The sequence below is a fragment of the Rhinolophus sinicus genome, chromosome 15, assembly GCF_057876585.1.
Source record: "Rhinolophus sinicus isolate RSI-liver-muscle chromosome 15, RSI-T2T, whole genome shotgun sequence".
NCBI classification, from domain to species: domain Eukaryota; kingdom Metazoa; phylum Chordata; class Mammalia; order Chiroptera; family Rhinolophidae; genus Rhinolophus; species Rhinolophus sinicus.
In genome coordinates this window covers 55662008-55684189 of record NC_142515.1, presented here as the reverse complement: position 1 = coordinate 55684189, position 22182 = coordinate 55662008, and the positions used below count along the sequence as shown (strand labels likewise).

Here is a 22182-nt window from a genome sequence, read left to right as displayed (position 1 = left end):
AAGCAGAAGTGGCAGCCGCACCGACAGGGCTGTGACTCATCTCTTGGGGAGACAGCTCCTGCTGTAGCAGCGAAGCTCTCGCCCCCACAGGCGTGGCAGTCAGCCCTGCTGATGCCTCTGGCCAGACTCAGACCTCATCACTGGGGGCCTGCCCAGCTCCCTGTGCCCAAGTTTCAAGGACAAGCCAGGCTTCTGGGCACCACCAAGGTGGGAGGGGGCCCAGGGTGAGGAAGAGATGACCTAGAGGTCTGTGGGGGGTGTCCTGAGGCCCCTTCCTTCCTCTCGCAAGTATATTTAACCAGCAGATGTGCTCAACCCAGGTCATAGGTCCCTGGCGTTTCAGGCCATGCACTGGGAACTACTTCCCTCTTCTTGTCCCTCATCCCTGGCTGCAGAGGGAGGCCAGAACCCCTGGGATTGAGAACCCTACTCTCAGTAATTCTGCCCAGCTCTGTACACCTTCAATCCAGCATGAGCCAGCCTCAGGCCACCAGCTGCTCTCAGTCACAATCTTGTCCAGCCAGAACTGCCCCCAGAATCCTATTCCACCTACAGAGGCACCAATGCCAGAATCGTCTTGGAATCTCAGTGGTGTTCTCCTGTCAATCGCCTTCTAAAATGGGGGCAGCTGCTCTCCCACCTCTGCACCTCTTCTCAGCCTGGGATGCTTCGTCCCCACCCTGAAAATTGCCACTAATCCTTTCTAGGCTCCTCCTCTTCCAAAGGCCACTTCACTTCCTCCAGGAAGCCCTTGCCATGTCCATTGGCCTGAGGTCCACTTCTCATGTTCCTGGGGTCTGAATGAGCCCTCCTGCCTTTTTCCTTCTGCCCCAGGAGCCCCGAGTTCTCAGGCTCCCTGTGCCTGCAAAAAAGATGCTTTCACAAACCTACAGGGCTCAGGAGCCTTTACTAACCAAATTGCCAGGGAGAAACAGCACCACTCGTGCTTGCCCTCAGAGGGCTGCCTGAGAATGAACGCACATGTCCATGCATTCAGTCTGATTGCTGACCACCTACAGGGCACTTGTGACTACATGGGCACTTGCATCCAGAATGTGGGAGGTCCTGCCCTCCAGGGAGAGGGACAGAGGAAAACTAACAGAGCCATCACTCATTCTCTGTGTCTCAGTGCCTCATCTGTAAAATGGGCATAATAGCCCCTCTCTTAGAGATTGTCATGAGGATTAAGCAAGCTCAAATGTGTAAGGCAAAATGACCATGTCCAGCACATCTTGGGCACCCTAAAATTGTTCGCTGCTGTTATTGATGCTGTTATTATGATTTATTGATACTGTTTGTGGCTTCTAGATGCAAGGAACTATGTGAAGTGACTTTCTTCTAAAAACTCGTTTAATCCCTATAAGTGGGCTCAACAGAAGCACCTCTTAGGAGCTGAGGCTCAGAGGGTCCCAGAGCTCATTGAGGGCCAGGTTGCCAGGTGGGCCGGACCACATCCCAGCATCTCAGGGAGCTTAGGATCCAATTAGGTAGCACTTCCGCATACAACGATGTGTTAACACAGGAGCACGTGCTACAAAGGTGATCCAGAAGCCCACAAGAATTCTAAAAGGGGTCGAGTTTCTTGGGTGTTCTCAGGAAAGTCGTCTTGGGAATCCACCCAGCGTGAAAGGACAGAAGATATGTAAAGTTTGGCCTCGAAGACTGGCTGCAGAGAAAACCCAAATAGTGTCCCAGGAAATAAAACACTATACATCAAATCACTAGCTTTGACCTGGACTCAGTGTGGCAAATATTCACAGACTCCAACTAAACAGTTTTGAGAGTCATATTCAAACGGCAGAGGGAGGTCTTGCAGGACAGTGCTTACTTAGCTTTCTGGGATCTGAACTTAGTCTCTTTGGGGAGTCTTGGCTTTGCCACTAATGATTTCTATGATCTGGGACATGTTAAGTCAGTCTCAATTTTCACATCTGTAAAGTGGGACTAACACGCTCCTAGATTGAAACATACAAGTTTAGCACAGTGCCTGACACATAGCCCCTGCTCAGGTGTACGTACATGTTTCTCTCCATTGCTCCAGCCTGACTGCCGTGTAGGTATCCATATTTACTTGATGATACAATGATGGTGTTTAGAAATTTTGCAAACATGCTATCATTGGGATGGGCTGTTATTATCTTTCCTGCTTATTTTAAAAGCCTCTGAGGCTTTCCTCAGTGTTCCTCCATCTTCCTTATCTAGTGAACTCCTGCCTATACTTCAAAGCCCTCTGAAGTACATTGGTACTCCCTTTTGTGATTCTCCTAAGCAAAACCAAGGGCATTTTCCTCAGTTCCCTCAGCATATTGTTCATATATTTGATAAAGAGCTCTTCACACTGCAGTTAGACAGTTTTCATGTCTGTCTGCAAGCTCCATGGGTAGTGACCGATGTTTGCTAAATGTGGGGAAATGAGTAAAGCCCAGGAAGAGGGAGGGATGATTCCTGGTTCCTGGGCACCTCCCCAGTGTCTGTTGCAGTGTCTACAGACATTTACGGAGGGACGAGGAGGGAGGGCTGAGTTATTTCTTCCTTTGCACTGCTAACAGCCACTTTATTTAGGAGAAATAACAAATTCCGAATAAGGGTATTGCCAGACCCTAATGAATTTCCCTGATCCAGCTATATTGGTCCCATCTCCGTGCAAGGCTGCAGTGTTACCACTAAGGAAACACAAGCCAGTGCGGAGCTGAAGCTCCCACCCTCTTTAATTTAGGGGAACCATTAACCGTATTCTCCATCATCACAATTACTGGGACCTGCTTCCTTTCCTCCCTGTGGTGAAACTTAGAGGGGAACTTGTGCAGCTAACTGCATATTAGAGGATTTAAAATTTTTTCAATAGGAAGGAGGAAAGGAGAAGATCCTTGCATCTTGGCAATCTGGAATTGATGGAGTAGGATTTATGGGTCCTTCAATCCCCGATTTTTTTTTTTTTTAAATTTTCTGTGGGCAAGAAGGAAGAAGGGTCAATTGCAAACAGCTTTAGGTACAGCTGTGCCAAAAGAGCTAAAAATGAAGTATGAAGGTCACGTGTGATGTGACCAAGGGAAGGAGAAGACTGGGGACCCGTTCTAACTGACCACTTCTTTGTTAGCTGACCACAAAGGACCACATCAAAGTCGGAGAGCACCGAACTGAGGTTGAGGGAATCACGACTAGTCTGTGGGGCTCCCTGTGTTCCAGGCCTGGTCATGAGCATGTTGTAAGTCCTGTGCTGCTGTTTTTCTACTTCTATGGAAGAGGAAACTGAGGCACAGAGAGGTTATGAAACTGTCCCTAAATCACCCAGCTAGAAGATGGCAGAGCTGACACTTGACGCCTGACAGCCTGCCTCCAGGGCTGTGCCCCTGCCTTCTGCAGAGGGGAGCAACAGGGCCCCGCCCAGAAGCCTCTCCTCTGGGGGCTGCAAACCCCTCACCTGGAAGAGGAAGGGTGGCAGCCCTTGGTCTCAGAATCTTTCCCAGCAATTGCAGGCTTTGATTGTAATCAAATTAAGAGTGTAAACAAGATTTATTAGGATTTTAATTACCTTTGCAGCGCTGATTTGCATACGGACAATGTGCTAATCGCCAATGGCTTTCTTTTTTAACCGCTCATTACAAATCTGGGAGCGGAAGGCAGCATTGTTTGTTGGCATCAAGTTTGGGTCACTGCAGGGCCCGGGAAGGAGTCCTGCTCCCTGGCAGCAGGTCCGAGCCCCTTCCTGCCCTTGATTGGCCTGTCTTCCCTTGTGCAGCGCTCTGGGCACCTCTGTGGTGGCGAGGACGGCGCCCACCAACATCTCCGTGGGCAAGACCGAACATGGAGCTGGTCCAAACGCTGCTCCCCAAGCACGTGGGTGCTCAGGATTCCTCCTGAGTACTGGCACCCTCGGGGACACCGTGGGGCTGCAGCAGCCTGAATGGCCCTTTGCCTTATGGTGCTGAGTGCCACCACATGCCCAGTCATGGGCTTTGCCTGGAGGCACAGGCCCCAACTCACAGCCTGGTGCTGTGGCACCGACCTCCATGGCCTGTAATGGACGTTGAGTGCGATGCCTGAGCTACAGCCTCCAACAGTTATAACGCACCCTCCAAAACAGCCCGGGGCTTCAAGCTTCCGGGTCTCCTTCACCCGCTCCTGTTTGCTTATCCTCAAAGCCTTCAGACACGGACCTGCATCTTCCAATAGCTGGGCACCTCTGAGCACCAAATCCTGAGTATCCCAGGGCCCCCAAACTCAATGTCTTCTTAATGAAAAGGCAAGAGGAGCTTGCTTTCTCCAAGTCACTCCTCACTCAATAGAGCTGTGGAGAATAGCTTCCCATCTGTGAAAGTATAGCTGACCCTTGAACAACGTGGGTTTGAACAGCATGGATCCACTTTAAAGTGGATTTTCAATTGATCTGTGTAGTTCAAACCTGCATTACTCAAGCTGTCCTCTGACTATTAGCATAGCCATCTTCCTCCTTCTGAACTCTGAGGCCAAGCTTGCGTGTCACCCAGCCCTAACCTTGCCTCCATCTGCCAGCTCCCAGTTTTGCCTAACTGAATCCTATTTCCCCAGTGAATGGGATTCTGCCCCTGCAGCATGGATACCCTTTGTTTAACCCTAGGACTGAATAGTCTCGTGCCTTTAGCTGAACTCAACAAAGACCTGGCAAAGGGCTGGCCATGCAGAGTGCTTCTGACGTAGGCAGGGAGCCATGTGTCAAGGGCTGCCCTGCCCGGGCAGGGCGCTGGACTCCAGGGGCTCTGAAGCCCCTTCTGGCTCTGAGAGTCAATTGCCTCTAATTCGATTTATAAAACATGGTCAGTACCCCACTTCCAGGGAGCACCTCAATAGTGCGACCCAGGTCTCCTGCAGTGAGTTCTGGACTGTGGGTGGCTCGGTCAGGCTGGGGAATGAACTGAGCTCTGACTGCAGACGCTCCTCCTGGTCATCAGTGGGGACCCATCAGTGGGGACCCGCACAGGGAGAGCAGACAGCAAGACAGGCCCTGTTGTTCCAGGGTCAGCCCGCAGAGAGCTAGGAGAGAGCACACCCAGCTCAGCAAGGGACCAGTGAGGTAATTAATGGGGGACTTGCTCGTCCTGACCATGGGCTCCTTCTGAGGCTACTGCAGAGTGGACTGACCAGTTCCTTGGTGCCTGGTGGCCTCTGGCAAGTCCATCCCTGCCTGTGACCGTGGGCTTCTGGCAGCCCCGCCCCTTGCTGACTAACCCAGCCTCCCTTGACTCTTTTGCCTGGGCCAGTTCTGTCCCCAACTTGAGGTGGGACCAGCAGCCTTGTGACACCTTCCTGAGCCCCCTCCAGCCCCAGGTATCCTGCTCAGGAGAGGAACAGAGGGCTCAGGACTGCTAACTTTCCACCAGAAGTCAGGAACCTGAAGAAGAGATGGCCCTCCCCGGAAGGGACAAAGCAGTCAGGCTGGGTAAGACCAGCGCTTTCAACCTCTGTTTTGATGGGGGAGAAACCGTGTTCACACACAAGGATTTAAACAACTGTATTTTAGAAAACATAACATCCCCACAGCTGCTCAGAGGCCTCCACCCAAGTATCCCACCTGAAGGGCATTTCCAAGGAGATCTGGGGTCTGAGGGGTGGCTACCCAGCGCCCACCCAAGCAATCCCTGGCCTGGTCTAGGGGCACATGCCCACTCACCTGTGCGACAGAGTGGGTTTCATGGAGCTCATGGAGTTGAGGGGAGGCTGCATGGGGAGTTTCCCGGGGGGGTCGCTCTGGCGGCTCTTCTGATGTCGGAGCAGCAGCAGGCGGCCAAGCTCCTCGCACCAGGAGGACAGCAGGGCTACAAGGAAGGACAGGACGGTCAGTGGGAACCTCGGCCACCAACCACACCCTGACATGCCTGCCCCATCTCATCCTGCAAGAGTGGCTGTTACCCACGCTGGCCTTGCTCCCACCTTTGTGCGACACCAGGAGAGTCACTGAGCCTGCTCAGGAGGCCTCAGTTTTCCCTTCTGTCAAGTGGGACTAACACCTCCAAAGGAGGACTGAAAAGCTTCTGTCGCTGTAGGCACAGATCAGAGGAAGGCCGATTTTACGGGCAGAGAAGAGTCAAGATGAAGGAGGGGATGGCAGAGATGATGCCAACGGGAAACCAAAGGGGACAAAGATGTCGTGTGGGGCGAGTTTAGGAACTGCCAGCCACCCCTAAACTTCTCAGTGAAGTCCACCCCCTGGATTCTGGACAAGCAGCTTGACATGGCTTCTGCCCACAGCTGGGGCCGAAATCACAAGGTGTAAACAAAACCCAGAGCCTTCCTAGAGCCTGTTGATGACCCCAGGAGTTCCCACAGGGTCCTCCCTGAAACTCTTCCCCACAAAGGGCAGCACTGAGCTCGTGTGCACACACCTTCTGGTCAAACCTTAACGGGCCCTGCACGGCTGTGCACAGGGCTTGGGAGGACAAAGGATTTCCAGGGCAGAGGGCTGCTCAGGGGTGGGGTGGGGCTGACTTAGAGTCTGCCAGAGGCACCAAATGCAGGAGCACACGAGACCCTTCCACATCCAGGCCTTAAAAACCAAGAGAAAGGCAGCTAGAATTCACTGGATGCTGTGGGAAAGTGAAATTTTCATTCTTCACGGTCCCAGTGCAGCCACCAGGGGCCAAAAGCACCCTCAAGGTCAGTGTGTCCGGCCAGTCCTTCTAAAGTAGCTGAGGTTTGGGCAGAGTGGGGAGTCGGGAAGGCAAGGCTGTCACCACCTTGCTGTGTGACCCTAAGGAGCTCACAGACCCTCTCTGGGCCTCAGTTGGCTTACAGAAGATGAGTAATGACTCTTGCCCTGCCTTCTTCCCAGGGCTGTGTGAGGGACAGACGGGGGAACCTCTGAGACTGCAGAAGCAAAAAGGGGCGACCGCACCCTAGCCAATGCCCCACCACTGCCCTGAGTACTTCAGCCAGACTGATCTGATAGTTCTTCTGGAAGTACTCAACCCAGTCAGGCAGCCAGGAGCCTTTTGAACCCAGGACTGTTCAGCCACTTGCCTGGACACAGAGCCCACTCCCTCATTTCCAGGGTATCCCATCTGGATGCTGTGCAACATGCTTCTGCATCCTTTCCTCCAATATGCCCCGCTTAATCCAGGATATCAGCGGTTATGCCCATTCTACAGATAAGCAGACTGAGGCCCAGGCAGGCGAAGTTGCTAGTTCACAGTAACCACAACTAGAGAGGGGCCGAGACACAGATGATGCCCTTATTCCACACCCTGGCAGTAGAGCCCAAGGCTGGACTAGAATGTGGGGGAGGAGATGAAACCCTTCAGAAAGCAAAACCAAGTGGCATTGTTTCTATCACCTCCGATTCTAGGAGGAACCCTTCAGGCCTTGTTTGAACAGCACTAGGGGAAGATGGCCAGATACACAATGCCCTGGAGTGGCTGGGCAGGGCTGCCACTTCAACCCCCCCAGGTCCTGTCAGCCTGGGGCCCAGAGAGGGCTGGGGAGCCTGTGAGACCCTGCCAAGCTCTACCCTGCCCATGGCCCAGGCCAGCTAGTGGGGAGCGAGTGGGGACCAGCACCTCGGGGAGAAGCAGGTTCTTTCCTGCCCCTCACTGAGTGGGTAGAGGCCAGGAGGAAGCTTTTAGAACCAGCAGAACCCCGTCCATCCAGTTCTGCTGTGAGCTGGCTGGAAGGGAGGTTCCCACTTTCCCAGCAGCTAGGTGGGGGGCCAAGGGCAAGGGAAGGGCAAGGGTTCTTGCAGGGAATGGGGCGGGGTGGTGAGGGGTCCCACTAGGGTTGCTGGGTACATCTGTTCAGCGTGCGTGGTGTGCAAAGATAATGAATAAGAAGGCACACGGGGCCAAAGTCCAGCCTGTGCCTGCTCCCAAAAGGACACCTGTTTCTCTCTCCAGGAGCAGGTGCCGATGGGTGAGCTGTGTCTTAAAAAATGCACCCTGCCCCTCTCCGTGGGGCTCACCTTACCACCACTACACAGGGAGGAGAGTGCTGGAGTGGAGTGCCCCACCCTGGCATGTGTCTGCCCAGGAACTGTGGCAAAACGCCCCTAGAGCGGACGCCCAGAACACATCTGCCACAGCTGGAGGTGGGGGTGGGGTGGGGAGGGGAACAGCCTATTCAGAGAGGCTAGAACAAATAGAAATGAATTTCCAGATCGCTCCATTCTTCTGCCAGGCCCCTAGTTACTGCTTCTTGGGCGGGGGGCACTGGGCATCTGGAAACTCATTTGCACGCCAAGCACGAGGCGCTGGATCGCAGCGATGGAGGGACTGCTCGGCTGCCAGTACAAAGGACGGCCACAGATGGTGCGCCCGCTGCCTGCCCTGCCCGCGCTGCCCTCCAGCCTCCGCTTCTCCTGGGGGCCACCCTGCCATGAGGGAGGCATGGGAGGCACCATGAAGGCATTCAGACCTTGTCTCCAATGCCACGGGCCACCCCCTGCTTGGCCAAGGACAGCCCTCGTGTTCCCATCACCATCCGAGTGATTTTCCTTAAAGAGAATAAAATAAAGGGAGGCTGGTAGCGTAGCAGGGCCTGGGGTGCTGTGAGCAGATGGGATGCGTGTATCAGGCAGCCGTGGCACAACACAGATGCCAGGACAGCCACCTTCCTACAACCTAGAGGGAAAGGACGGGGAGCAAGGGAACACCGCCCTTTAGCCCGTCGGCCTGAGTGACCGGCAAACACAGAGGCCAGGCTGGCAGACACATGGCGGGAGGATACACGGCAGACAGACCCAGTGCATGCTCTCAGCATGGCGCAAACCAACACAGGCTGTTCTGAGGCAAACGCTGCTTAATGACAACATGTAGGAAGTTGCGATCAAAAAGGGAGTCTGGGCACTGTCAGCACGAGGACCGACAGACAGACAGAGGCAGGTAGAGATCACACAGACAGCCCAGTGGGATGGGTGTCTGCGTGTGTGCCTGGCCCTGGCTGTCTAGACACAGCTGAGCTAAGCCTGCCTGCTCTGACGAGGCAGGTCCTGCCTGCATGCCTCGTTGGTCCTGTGTGTCTTTGCTCTGGGTACTCGTTGGGACAGGGCATGAAAAAGGACCACTGAGCACAGGCTCTGGCACTAGAAAGGGGTACCAAGCACGAAGAGTCCCAAGATGGGGTGGGAAGGATGGGAAGAATTTCAGGGTGACACTAGTGATCCTAAGCTGAGCAGGCAGGGTCAGGAGTGTCCCTCTACTGCCCAGGCAGCCACTGAGGCCACCCTTCACCTCATCCTATGAGCACCACTCACCCTGATAATCTGGGTTCCACTACTTAGAGCTATATGACCTTAGGCAAATTGCAGAAGCTCTCTGGGCCTCGGTTTCTTGATCTGTTAAATGGGCATAAAACTAATGCTCACTCCTTAGGATTACTGTGATTGAGTGACACCATCATCTATAAAGTGCTTTAAACAGCATCTGGCGCATAGTAAGCACGGAGTCCCTGAAAGCATTGTGTGTGGTCTTTGGAGAGCAAGGGGACATCTGCAAATGTGCTCTGCTCTCCGCAGGCAGTAAAACGCCTCATGAATAGGAGGAAGCCATCCCAGGCCCCTCCAGAAGGTGCCACGGCAGCCCTGATGGGTACCAGTGCCACAACACTCAGGAGAGGGGAGCAGTGGGGTAATAGCGGGCAAGCCCGGCTCTGGAGTCCCACACACAGGGCTTGAATCGTGCTCTGCCAGTCTCTAGCTCTGAGATTTCATGCAGGCTGCTTCACAGTTTGGAGTCCCAGTTTCCCCAGCTGCCCGCCTCAGAGAGTGGATGTAAGCTGTAAATGAATGTTGTCAATCAACTGCAGGGGTAGCCAAGCAGAAGCCAGAAAGGGAGGGAGAGCAGGTGAAGACCAAGGGACCCTGTGACCCACAGCAGCCCCAGAAAAGCAGCCCGTCGATCCCGTACCCACCACGGCATCACGTAATATTGGGAAAGCTGGAAAGGCACCAACCCGGGAACTCTGTCTCTGCCAGCCGTGTGATACCTTCAGCAACTCATCTAACTTTCCTGTGCCTCAGTTGCCTCATCTCTAAAATGGGGTGGTGGTAATTCTGCTCCCCACTCGTAGTTGTTAGGATGAGCCGAGTTACCTGATAAAGCACAGCAACAGCACCAGGCAACACAGTGGCAGCTACACGTGTTTGTCAAAATGACCTTTAGTGTTATTGACCTTGGTTGGGAGATTGATGACCAAGGACGGTCACGAGGCCTTGGCATCTCTGTCTAATTTGAACCACATGGCAGAGCACAGACACAAATGAACTGGAGACAAGTGTAGCTCTGGGAGTTCACAGGGTGGGGTGCTGAGTGTCTATACGGCCAGGCCCCTGGGGACGACCAGGACCATCTGTCCCCTCGGCCACAGGCTTTGCAGAGCGGCCCCTTCTGAGCCACCAAGGTGGGCACTGAAGGGCAGAATGAGGACACACTGTGTGCCTGCTTTGCCTGAGACACAGGAAGCAAAAATCAATTCCCTGTTCAGAGGCAGCTCTGCCTCCAATTCAGCCAATGGAAAGGCATCAGTGGCCCTGGCAGGGAGGCGTTCTGGCTTCTGTGAGGTCTCTCTGGGGGCCTCCCTGGAGATAGGGCAGAGCGCAGCTCCCCAGGCCAATGGCAGTATCATGAATGGGGGTGGGGTGGGCAGGTTTCTTAGGCTTCAGAACAGCCCAAGCCCCCGGCCTAGGCATCCACTTGGCACCGTCTAGAGCCCTGGTCTTCAGCAGCCAAATTTCAGAAGGTCACGTCCATAGGGGAAGCAACAGTCCTGAGGGATTCCAGCCAGGGAGAAGACACGACAGGGTGACCTTTCACACTCCCATTACCTGCCCTTCGCTCTGTAGTTTATCCAGGAAACCGCGGGGGGGGGGCGGGGGGGCGGGGAGGAGGGCACCGGGGTTTCCACTCCAGACCCACCTTGGACTTAAACAACTAAGGTCATTCGCCTTCAGTACACATCTTACAGTAGAGTAGATGTTGGTCATGGTGTGATGGGTGGTGTGCTTTTCCTTCCTGGTGGTACATAAAATCATGGTGTGTGTGACAACGGGGGACATCTTCTATTTAATGGTATCCAGTAGATGTGTCTGGGGGCCCCTGCACCAGATGCCACATCTCTGGCAGCATGAACTCCTCTGGGCGAGAAATGGAAGGGCACGCTGGGTCTAAGACTCAGGGGTGCAGGACACAGGTCTGAGGGAAGGCACCGAGGGAGAGCCAGGATCTGACATGGGCTCCCCAGCATCTTCCTGGCTACTCCCCTGCAGCCAGCAGCCACCCGTATCCTTCAGGGACAAGGAAAAGGAAATCAGATGTGAGAGTGATGGCAGGTCTACAGTGGACCACTGCGGAGTTTTAGACCGGGCTTGTCCCAGATGTGCCCTCTTTGGGGACAGTGTCCAGCCCTGCATTTGCCTCTGTGCCTGCAGCTCCTGGCAGAGCGCGCCCTGGATGGGCTGACCAGATGGACTAGCACTAGGGCTCGGGTTTTATCTGAGAGGCAGCAGAAGGAAGAGGCTGCACTCGCGATGTGGCAATTGCTTGGCTCCAGGTAAGGAGGGTGGAGCTGCCTTTTCCAGACCAGACTGATAGCCAGCAGACAATGAGCCAGTCGGAGGTGGAGGGGAGGCAGAGGTGAAGGTCTGCAAGTTGAAGCATCAAAGGGGTGGACAAGCTTGTTGGCATGTGTGAGAGGATGCTCCTTGCCAGGCTGGACTCAGGCTTGAAAAGGGGCCAGAAACCAGAGGTAGCCATTGCGGCCACAGGAAAAAAGGCGATTTGTTCTCTATGGAGGCAAGAGGGGGGATGTTTTGACACTAAGTGGCCTGGAAACACTCGTTCCCAATAAGGTCTCCGCATCAGGAAGGGGTGGGAGCAGCAGTGGGGGGTGGGGAGGATGAAAGGCCGACGGGGAGGAGGGTACAGACATTTGGATGGAAGGACCAAGCAGGAGAATTATCAAATGTGCTGCAGCCTGGGGATGCCTCCCGCAAATGAAACAAAGGAGCATTAAGTATCAAAGAGCATCTCAGTTGCTAAAAGCCTGGAGAACAGAGGAACTCTGTGTGTGTGTGACAGTGTGTGTGAGTGAGTGAGAGAGTGAGAGTGAGAGTGAGAGTGAGAGAGAGAGAGAGAGAGAGAGAGAGAGAGAGAGAAGGGGCTTCTGAGACCCAGGGCCAGGCAGGACTCGGGGTGACCAGGAGGCAGCCTGCCAAGTACTGGCCTCTCAAGTCCTGCCCTGGGGGAGGGGGGAGGAGAGTTGGGCAGACGGAGGCGGAAAGAGGTCCTGGGAGCACACAAGTGAGGTTCACTGTCAATGAAAAATACTAAAGACACATTTTCAAATGCTTCCATACCATCCGCTTACTAAATCTATACAAGATCCTCTGAAGTAGCAGTAGAGGGTGGCAGTCCCATTTCCCAACGGGGAAGCCTGGCCGGGGCAGCTGGAGGGCCTTGCCTGGGGTGTCAGACGGAGGAGCCAGGCATCCAGGCTGGGCTCCTCCCCTCCGCCTCCCCTTTACTCCCTGACACATTCTTGTGTTCATCTCTCCATTCCCCAGGAGCACCTCAAGCCACCTCAGGAAGACACCCCTCCCCACCCCCCACCCCGCCCACCCCGCAGTTCATCGAGGCCTGATGGTCCTTGCAATCTGTCCCATGCTTCTTGCCTGTTCTAAACACATTCTGCAGCCGTGTCCATTCTCCCCGGAATTATGACAATCACGTACTATAATTTATCTCAGTCTCCAAACCTGCCTGCCGCCAACCCATGCTTCGCAAGGCGGCCAGTGGAATTCTTCCACCAGTGCATTCTGCTCATCTCTTTCCAACTGTGTCCCCAGAGGCTGCACTGGGCCTGGTGGACGGCAGATGCCCAATGGATGCAGAATGAATGACTGACCCTGCTATCTGGAGGAAAGCTGTGATGTTCTATAGCAAGAGCAGGAGCCCTGAGGGCCACGATGGGATTTGAGGGGCTCATTTGTACTAGCTCGGCATGCAGGACGTGATTGGCACAGGTTATGCAGCTGACATGTGACGAAGGGACTGAAATGAATCACAGGTAGATAACCCAATATGCAAAGGATGGCAGAGTCAGATAGACACTGGGTACACTGTCTGAGACCCAGGCTGTCTGGGTAATACCTGCGACCTGGCACCCTGTGGTCTCAGCCTGCAGGCAGATTCCCATTCCCTGGGGGCAGGACCTAGCCTCAGGAGCATCAACCCTGAAAGGAATCCGACCATGGATGTGTCCAGAGATGGGTGCTGTCATCAAATAAAATCTATAACCTGTTTCGTGACATGCACAGCTATTGGCGGGCCATGCCAAAATGGGGAATGGAAGGTAAACAGTAGACAGAAACAGTATCAATTAGTACAACTTGGGAGCCAGCTGCAATCCTGGGTGTTCTCTGCTCATGGGCTGGCATCGCTGTGCGAGTTCATGGTGTTTGTCCCACAGCATCTCACCCAGGGCTCCCTGGAGACGCTGCTGCTCCTCCTCCTGCCTCCCCAGCCCAGGCCACACCTCCTACCCTATGACCTTCTTTTTTCATCTCCCAAACATGGCATCCTGGGACCACTGCCCAGGGAAAACTGAGCGTCAGAGACAGTGGAGGCTCCTGCCTGCATCTGGGGACCAGTGCATATGAGAGGTTAGGGCGCAGGAGGGGAGGGCGAAGGGGGGAGACATGGGGACTTGAGACCATATAGGCCTGGGCTAGTTGCTCCGTCTCATCTGTAAAGTGTGGAGACAACAGAAGGAACCTCTGCTCTCCGGCTTGGTGTCAGGAGTCCCAAGATGAAGGAAGGTCCTGAGCTTCAAACCACATGTGAGAGATGGTGAGTCTCATCCAAAGAGTCTCAGCTGGGAACCTGGAAGCTACACAATGCTGATGACCTTCTGCTTCTGAAGTCAGAATGGCCAACAGCACAGACTCTGGAGCCAGGCTGTCCCCTGTGCTTCCTGCCTGTTCCAAACACCTTCTGCAGCCACATCCGTTCTCCCCGGAATTATGACAGTCACGTACTATAATTTATCTCAGTCTCCAAACCTGCCTCCTGCCAACCCATACTCTGCAAGGCGGCCAGAGGAATTCTTCCAGCAGTGCATTCTGCTCACCTCTTTCCAATTGTGTCCCCAGAGGCTGAAATTCCAACTCGGCCACTTGGCAGCTGTGTGAGCTTGAGTGAGTTCCTTAACCTCTCTGAGCTTTGGTTTTCCCTTTTATAAAATGGGGATGCTAAATATTACCTGCCTCCTAAACTGTCACGAGGATTAGCCAAGTTAATGCACATCAAATGCTAGTATGATACCTGGCACAGAGGAAGGAGCATATAAGGATATTTGGTGGTTGTTACTGAGCACATATCCTTTTAGGATTAAGAGGCGTCTCTGTCTCCCATCTACATGCTGTTGCTCAAATAAAATACAATTTCTTGCACCCATCTCCAAGAGCATCACAGCGCGTGCATGCCTTGGGCCCAGCCTTGCAGTACCCCCACACTGGGTACTCTCTGGGCGGGCAGAGTTGCTCCCCAGCTCCCAGCTGTACCCATACCCAATGTTTTCCCTGCCAGGCGCTCTGCATGGGGTGGACCCCAGGCACCATAAAACTAAGCCCTGGTGGCTGCTCACTTCTGCATCAGCTCCCAGGCCATGCAGTGCAGGCAGCCAGTCTGGGCCAATTCCTTCTCCTCACAGCACCTGGGTGTAGGGCACTGGGCTGGACTTTGCAGCCATCCTCTCTGTACTGGGCCAACAGAGTGGCCACAAACAAGGGGTGGGTCGCTGGGAGGCCTGGCCCCTCCTCAGCCCCCATCCCCTGTGTGTCCAGCAGAAGTTGGGATGGGGCCCGGAGCCACGGCCAGGATCCCTGCTCTCACCCCTATGCTCCCAGCAGGAATGGGTGGTCTGACCTGTGACCCCTGGGAACAGAGCTATCCACAGAATTGGTATTCAGCTGCCCTCCTCTGTAGGCCTACCTTTGCTGGGTGCCCCCAGACATGGAAAAAGGGTCCCGTCCCCGCCAGTTCTCTCAGGTCATCTCCCAGGAGGAAGCAGCACAGAATGCACGTGACCACGGAGAGGCGGGAGCCCGGGGCAGTGGCTGCTGGGCTGCAGGAAAGCAGGCTTCCGCCCCGTGGTGCCCAATATGCATGCCTGTGAAATGGGGTGGCAGCTCCCACTGTGGACAGCGAGGACCTAACAGGGTCATGAAGGCATACGGACAGCCCTTTACTTTTCCCAACTGCCTGGAGCCCTCTGCCTCACTGGAGCCTCACAACCCCCTAGTGAGGAGCTGGCCAAAGATGAGATTGTCTGTGTTTTAAGAAGCAGAAATTGAGGCCCAAGAAGGGGTGATTCACCCACAATCTCACCACAGCAGAGAATCTGCCACTGGTCCAGAATGGTTTCCCTCTCAGCCCCACAAGTCTGTGATGTCACGTATCTGAGAGCAGGCACATCCTCAGGAGACAGCTCTGCACCTCCCTCCCACCTTCCACTCCCATGATTCAGCGCCATCCCAGCTTCTTGTTCCAGTTTGCTACCAACTTCCTGTGGGATATTGGACAACTTCCTCCTCTCTGGATCTACGTACAGGAGCGAGTGGGCACCGAGTGCTCTGAGGTCTGAGGGCCCATGAATCAGCCCTGGCCTCACAGGGGGGTCATACCTCTCAAGGCCAAGGTCAGCTTTGACCCGGTCTCAATCCTGCAGGTGCTGTGGGATGAGCTGCCCACTCTCACACCTGGCCTGGACACTCCCATGACCAGGTTCCCCACCCCCCGCCAGCATGGGCTATAGATGGAACGGGCTCCAGGATCTCACCTTGCCCAGGTGTCCCGTTTACTAAGGCCGCAAGCCCAGAGTGTGTGGGGGGGTGGATCTCTTGAGAGGTCTGACAGCTGGTGGAGGACCCAGGGGTGACGGGGACCAGGAGGGGAGGATGCTGCAGCCTCAGGCGCGGGGGCTGCTGAGGGGTTAGGACTTCCCCCTGGTTACAGGAAACATCATTTCTGGAAGGTGTAGGTTGGACTGGGGGGGGCCCTGTCAGCTGACTCCTGAAACATAAAACCAAAGATGTTTTCTTTGAGGGCAAATCTTACTCTCCTGCAAAATCGCCGTATCATTGCACTACCAGCAGCAGCAGCAGCACGCTGTCCTGAGTTTCAGCTGCTTCTAGTTTTTCTAGATCATTCCCACACTGTTCCCCACTCCGTCATCTCCCATTACTAAGTGGTTAAGAAAGTCAAAACAAGGAGTATCATTTACTGGCCCTTTAGCTGCAAGTGACCCTGTCGCTCTCCCACCTGCCCCCCAAGCTGCACATGCTCAGGCCCCATGTGCAGGGAAGACCGACCAGGTTGATGGCGGTCAGCCCAGGATGCACCTGGAGGCTCATGGCCCAGCCCGTCCCCTGGGCCCTCCCTGCTTCCCAGTGGTTGGCAGGTCCTGCCATCTCAGGTCCTGAGGTCCAGCCCAGCCCGAGAGGGCCTCTGGGCTGTTCCCTCCCTCCTGCAACACTCCTCATACACTCCCACCCCCTCTCCCCAAGGGCTTCCCGGGTTGGCAGGAGCTAGAAGTAGGAGTCTTAAGGCGTGTGAACTCACCCTGGGAACTGAACTCCGGGGACCTCGGAGCTGGCAGGGCTGATTCCCAAACCGGTTTGGCTGTCCCTGACCTAGCAGAGGCTGGGCCTGCGGGCAGGATGCTTGGACCCAAGAGATGTCAGACGGGTTGAGCCTGTCCTTGGGCTTTAGGAAAATCCCAGGCTGGAAAACTCCCTGCCTACCTGGGCCTTCCTGGATAACTCAGATTCAAGTGAAAAAACACCCGACACAAGCTCAAGGGGACATTTTCATCAGGAAGAGGATGCCCCTGTCCTCTGGCCGGCACTCCTCAGCGTGAAGGACGGGCCTGGGCAGGGGTGTTGGTCAAACGGCTGCCATCAAAGGAGACCTGCTGGCAGGGAGCTGCCACTGGGTAGGCACTGTGCCCCCTCAAGGGGCCGCCTCACACACCCCTTGCCCCGGACTCTCACAAGCCATCCAGTGGTGAGGGTACCACAGCCCCCATTTTACAGACGAGGGGTGAGCACAGGGAAGCAGGCTAACCTGGCTCAGGACACACCTAAGTTTGCGGCAGGCCGGGACCAAGGCAGGCTCTTCTCCTCCGTCCTGGGATATTTGCTGGCAGTGGGGCAAGGGTGGGAATCTAGAGTATCTCCACTGAAAATTACACAGCATTACTAGCAAAGCAAGTGTGCTGAAGAGGGGAGAGGGGCCCTGAGCCATCCCCACAACAGATGGAGGCCAGGCGGCCTCTGTGCAGCTGACCTCATATTCCAAGAGGACATGGGTTCCAACAGGACAGATCCTTTGGGCTACCCAAGGACTGACCAGAATATCCATGGGGGCAGGGGTGGCGGTGCTAAGAGCCAAGAGTCTTCCCACCTCCATCTCACTCCAAGGTACCAAGGATGCTCTCGGCAGGCTGCTGGCCCTGAGGACACACTCCCACTGCGTCCGAGCCATACCCACCCTGCCTCTGCATGCCTGTAGCTATGTCCCTAGGAACCTCAGAGCCCCTCACTCTAGCATCCAGAGAGCTTATTTTCTATTCTGTACATATAGTTTCTCCTGGGGGCTAACCACCACTGCCTGTGGCTTGCTCTCCAGGAGCCAGAGAGGTAAGGAGGGGTTGCAGGAACCCATTTCCTCCCTGGGTAATTGACTTTCCTGAGGCTGCCCAGCTGGGTGCTCACAGTTTGGGGGAGTCCTGCATCCAGCATAATAAGAGGTCAGAGTGAGGCCAGGCCCTTCTCAGGATCAATGAGACCCCCCAGTCTAAACAGCATGGCCATCCATCTTCGAGGAAAGCAAGAGGGCGGAAAGGCCTTGCTGTGCACCCTTCCATTCACTCCGGCCCCCATGTCCAACCCCAGGTCCTCAGATCTTTCTGTGGGAGCCGGCAACAAACTCCGGGACTCTCTAAAATGGTGGTTTCCTTCCACCCAGTCTGGGCTCATGAAGACAGCAGAGACCTTCCTGGGATTCTGGTTTGGAGACTAAGCTGTGGGGAGGTGCCAATCTTAGGCACCTTCGTTTCTATAACAGCACTGTCTGGAAAACGTGTCAGCCCTGAAGAGTGCCTGAGGGGGTGTGTGCTGTGGTGACGGGGCAGAGGAGAGCTTTGGGGTGGGCAGGGCTCTGCCACGTGACACTTCACTACTGAGAGTTGGGCTCAGGCCACTGCTCCTTGAGGAGGAGCAGATTCAGGAAAAACCTGCTGACTGAACCCCCAGCTCTCCTGTCTCCAACCATTTACACCCCCCACCCCACCCCTCCTGCTCTGCTTCCTTCCCCTGGCGGAGTGACCTGGTTAACCTCTTAGAATCTCAGGCTCCTGGTGCAAGAAACACAGATGGTAATTCCTTCCTCTCCACTGCAGGCCTGTAAGGGTGAGGCCGAGCCACAGGCAGCTGGCGTAGAGGTGGCAGCCAGGCTCCTGCTCCAGTGGCAGTCACTCTGGGCACCAGGCAGGTGTTTTAGCTCAGGGGCACAGGACCTGGCCCCATACAAGCATTTAGTAGTCAATTCAGATGCTCCTTCCTGACCCCGCAATATGGGAGATGACAATTTCCAGTGATTTCTCTACCCAAAACCATGGGGCAGGGTTTCCTCTCTTGTCCATTTATCCAGGAAGAGCAGCGCATCTCCCACACATTTCACGTTTCCATGTCTTGGCTTCCTAGGTGGTCACTCCACTCCTTTCCCAAGAAACCCTGAGTGTGGATGTTTGAAGGAGCCCTGGAAACCACCCATACCCAGCTGTTAAGACCTCTCCACGTGCCCAGCAGGGGTTGGCAGTGGGTGACCCAGCTGCAAAACACCAGACTGGCTCCCATTCATCCCACTGGGCTCTCCTAAACTGCAGGGGCATCTGTGCATTTTGGAGACTACGTGTTATTCTTTTAGCATGTGATCTACTTGTTTTAGTTATGTATAGGTAGACAACCATGCAAACAAAACCTGACACACAGACTGAATTTAAAGAACACCTGGAGTGTTGGGCAGGAAACAAGAGCAGAGCTTTCTCTTTGCAGAAGTTCCTTCTTGTGTGATGAAATGATTCTCTGTGAGGTTTCTTTAAATATCCAGCTGCCTTGTTGCAATGAAAATAAGAATCATTTATAAGGATTCCATTTACATCTAGCGTTTCCTGGCTGCACTGTTACTCAAGAGTGTTAACACACCTGGGTGACGTCTGGGTAAATGTGGGTCCTGGATGTTGAGGTCCCAAGGCAGGACTGACCCACCTGGGTCTCCAGGCCAGGGGTTTCCAATTTTACCTGTGCATCAGAATTATCTGGAAAGCTTGTTAAAATACTGAGAGCTGGGCCTCACCCCCAGTGGGGTGTCTGATTCAGAGGTTTGGGGCGGAGCCTAAGATTGTACATTCCTTGTGGTGTTGGTCCAGGGACCCCACTTTAAGAACCACTGCTCTAGAATGACGGGTGAGGTCAGTGGTCATTTGCTGCATGAACAGAGGGGAAGGGGACAATTCTTTCCCTCCCCCCTTCTGGGTTCAGAAGACACAAACATTCTCAGGCCAGGAGCACCGTGTGCTTGGCAGATGGTCTCCAATACCGCCGCTGACTTCCCCTGACCCCTGCCTTCAAGGCCCTGGAGGTTTGCATCTGGACTCTCTTCCTGGCCGTGGTATAGGAGAAAGAACACTGTGCAGAGAGTCAGAAGTGGGTGTGCCCAGCTTTTATCTACTAGCTATGAACTGCGTGGTCTTGGGCAAGACACTGGCATGTGTGTGCACCAGTTCCTTCATGTAAACCTATCTCATCTAGTTGCTCTAAAGGTGTAATGGGGCAAACTTGACAGCGGCCACTGTGGAGAACTTGATTCAGGCTAGGCACTGTTCTGAGCACTCTGCTTGCATGTCTCCTTCAAGCCTACACTCTGTGAGGTAACTACTACTGTCTCCCTGTGACAGTTCTCAGCTCCACTACTTGCTAGTGTGTCAGCTGAGTGGCCCTGCACCCTCTGCCTTGGGGTCTGCCTGCCTCACAGAGCGCTGTAAAGACTGCGTTAGGCCCTGCAGGGCTCGCTCAGCACGCTTAGGCTCTCAGGAAGCAGCCCCAGGGCAGCTGTGCTTGCAGACGAGGGACAGACAGCAGCCTGGGCCATCTGCAGTCCAGGCCAGCTCCCCGTTTCTCTTCCAGAGCAGCTGGGGGAGGGAGCGTCATTTGTTTGGGCCTCTGCAGTGTTTAATCATCACCACGAAGCTCTCCTGCCTTCCTCCCCCCTCCAGCGCCTGCTCTCTCCCTGCAGGAAGCAGCTCTCTGCCTTCTGCCTCTGATGGAGGCCATGAAAAATTAACACAGCACCCAGAGAGAAGGAAACACCAGAGCAGGGGGGCCATCGGAGCCAGATGACCAGCAGGCCCCGTCCACCAGGCACCAGTCGGGCAACCTGAATCCTGAGGGGGCTCTGAAGGGCCTGTTGGTCACACAACTGACCACCTAGCAGGGCCACCGGGTTTTGAATGGCTGTCAGCCTGAGGGTCTAAAGCAAATCCGACTCCCTCTGAGGAAGCTAGAATGCAGAGCCTGGGCCTTCCTGGGCTGTCACACCCTTAGAGAATCTGAGGCTGGGAATCCTTTTTCTGTCTCTGCCCTGAAGAGAGCCAGGCATGCAGGGACATGCCCCTGGAGGGTCAGTTGCAGGCCAGGCAGAAACTTGACACATCCCTCTTCTCTGTTCCTTTTCCTGACACTCCTGTGGAGTGGAGATCACTACCCCCATTTCACAGGACGAAACTGGCACTCAGAGAGGTTAAGGAACCTGCTCAAGGAAAACCAGCCAAAATAACCAAAATAACTGGCAAAGTGGGATCTATTTATTTTTAATTAACGAAGTTAACTTTTTACTTATATGAGTAATACACAAATCCATTCTCCTTAGACAGCTAATATTTCAGATAGAGACCAGAAGAGGGATGAGGGCCCACATTTGTCCATTACCTCTGATGGTTCCACCTCACTGTACATTTCACCACACTCCCTTCTTAACTTTTAAATGTTATTTTGAAGAAGTAACGTGTGAAAATGATTAAAAATATACAGAAGTAGAAAACAAGTATGTACTGAAAAACAGTCTCCACGACCCCAGTCTTGCTGCCCAGGTCCTCCCACCAGGGGAATCATGCTGGTGGCTTTGCTTTCTCCCCCAGTTATTCTGTCATTTACGTCTACCACGGCCCTTGCAAAGTCTGCCTGGAAGCTTCTTGCCCTGGATGACCATGTGATGTACCCCTCCCCAGCTTGTCCCTACTCAGTGATGGCTTCCATTGACCTTTCCAGTCTACAGATGGCAACACCTCCCCTGCCACCCATCTCCCTCTGTTTCCTTCCCCCTTTATCCTTCCCCACAACACTTATTACCTCTACTTGTTATGTTTTTTTCTCATCTGATGTCCCACTCCCCTCACTGGAGCAAAAGTTCTCCCAGGGCAGGTATTTCGAGTACTGCATTCACTGCCTCACCCTCAGTGCCTAGAACAATCCCTGACACTGGGGCGCCCGTGAACATCCATGGAAGGGCCGGACCCGGGCAAGGCACAGACGGGCACAAAGGGTGGCATGTCATACAGGCTGTTCTCAACTTCTTTTCTAAGAACACACGTTTCAGCTCAAATGGATCGTGACCCCTGGAGGACAGGACGGTGCCTTTTCTATCTTGTCTTTCCCAAGGAGCCAGCCTGGTCTGGGGCACACAGCAGATGCTCAGAACGATGGGACTGGAGACTTGACACCCCTCCCTACCTCACACCACAGACCAAAAAAAAAAAAAAAAAAAAAAAAGCAAAATAATACATTGTCTGTAAGATGATACAGGAGATTATCTCCACGACCTTCGGATTGGGGAAGATTCTCAAAGAGAACATACTGAGCTCTAAGCCTAAGGAAAAGCTGATAAATTTTCCAACATGAAAGCAAACAACTTCTGGTATACCAAAATACCCCATTGGGAGAATGAAAACACTAGCCCAGGGTGATTGGAGAGCCGAGAGACAGAAGCCGCACAGGGCACGGTAAGGCCCAGATCAGAGGCTCTAGGGCATCAGGCCCCCCAAGACTGAGCAGCCACCCAGGAAGGCTTCTCAAAAGAGATGGAAGGTAACTCCATCTCACTCGTC

The 22182-nt window shown here is 54.2% G+C and overlaps 1 protein-coding gene across 7 annotated transcripts in view; it reads right to left on the bottom strand.

Annotated features, from left to right (window-relative positions):
- Window positions 1-22182, bottom strand: part of ZMIZ1 (zinc finger MIZ-type containing 1) — a 231295-nt gene that overhangs the window by 28701 nt on the left and 180412 nt on the right. For all 7 annotated transcript variants that reach the window (XM_019749484.3, XM_074339673.2, XM_019749483.3 and 4 more), the window contains one exon: window positions 5648-5792. In XM_019749484.3, the coding sequence (XP_019605043.1) occupies window positions 5648-5792 (145 nt within the window). The remainder of the gene's footprint in view (window positions 1-5647; window positions 5793-22182) is intronic.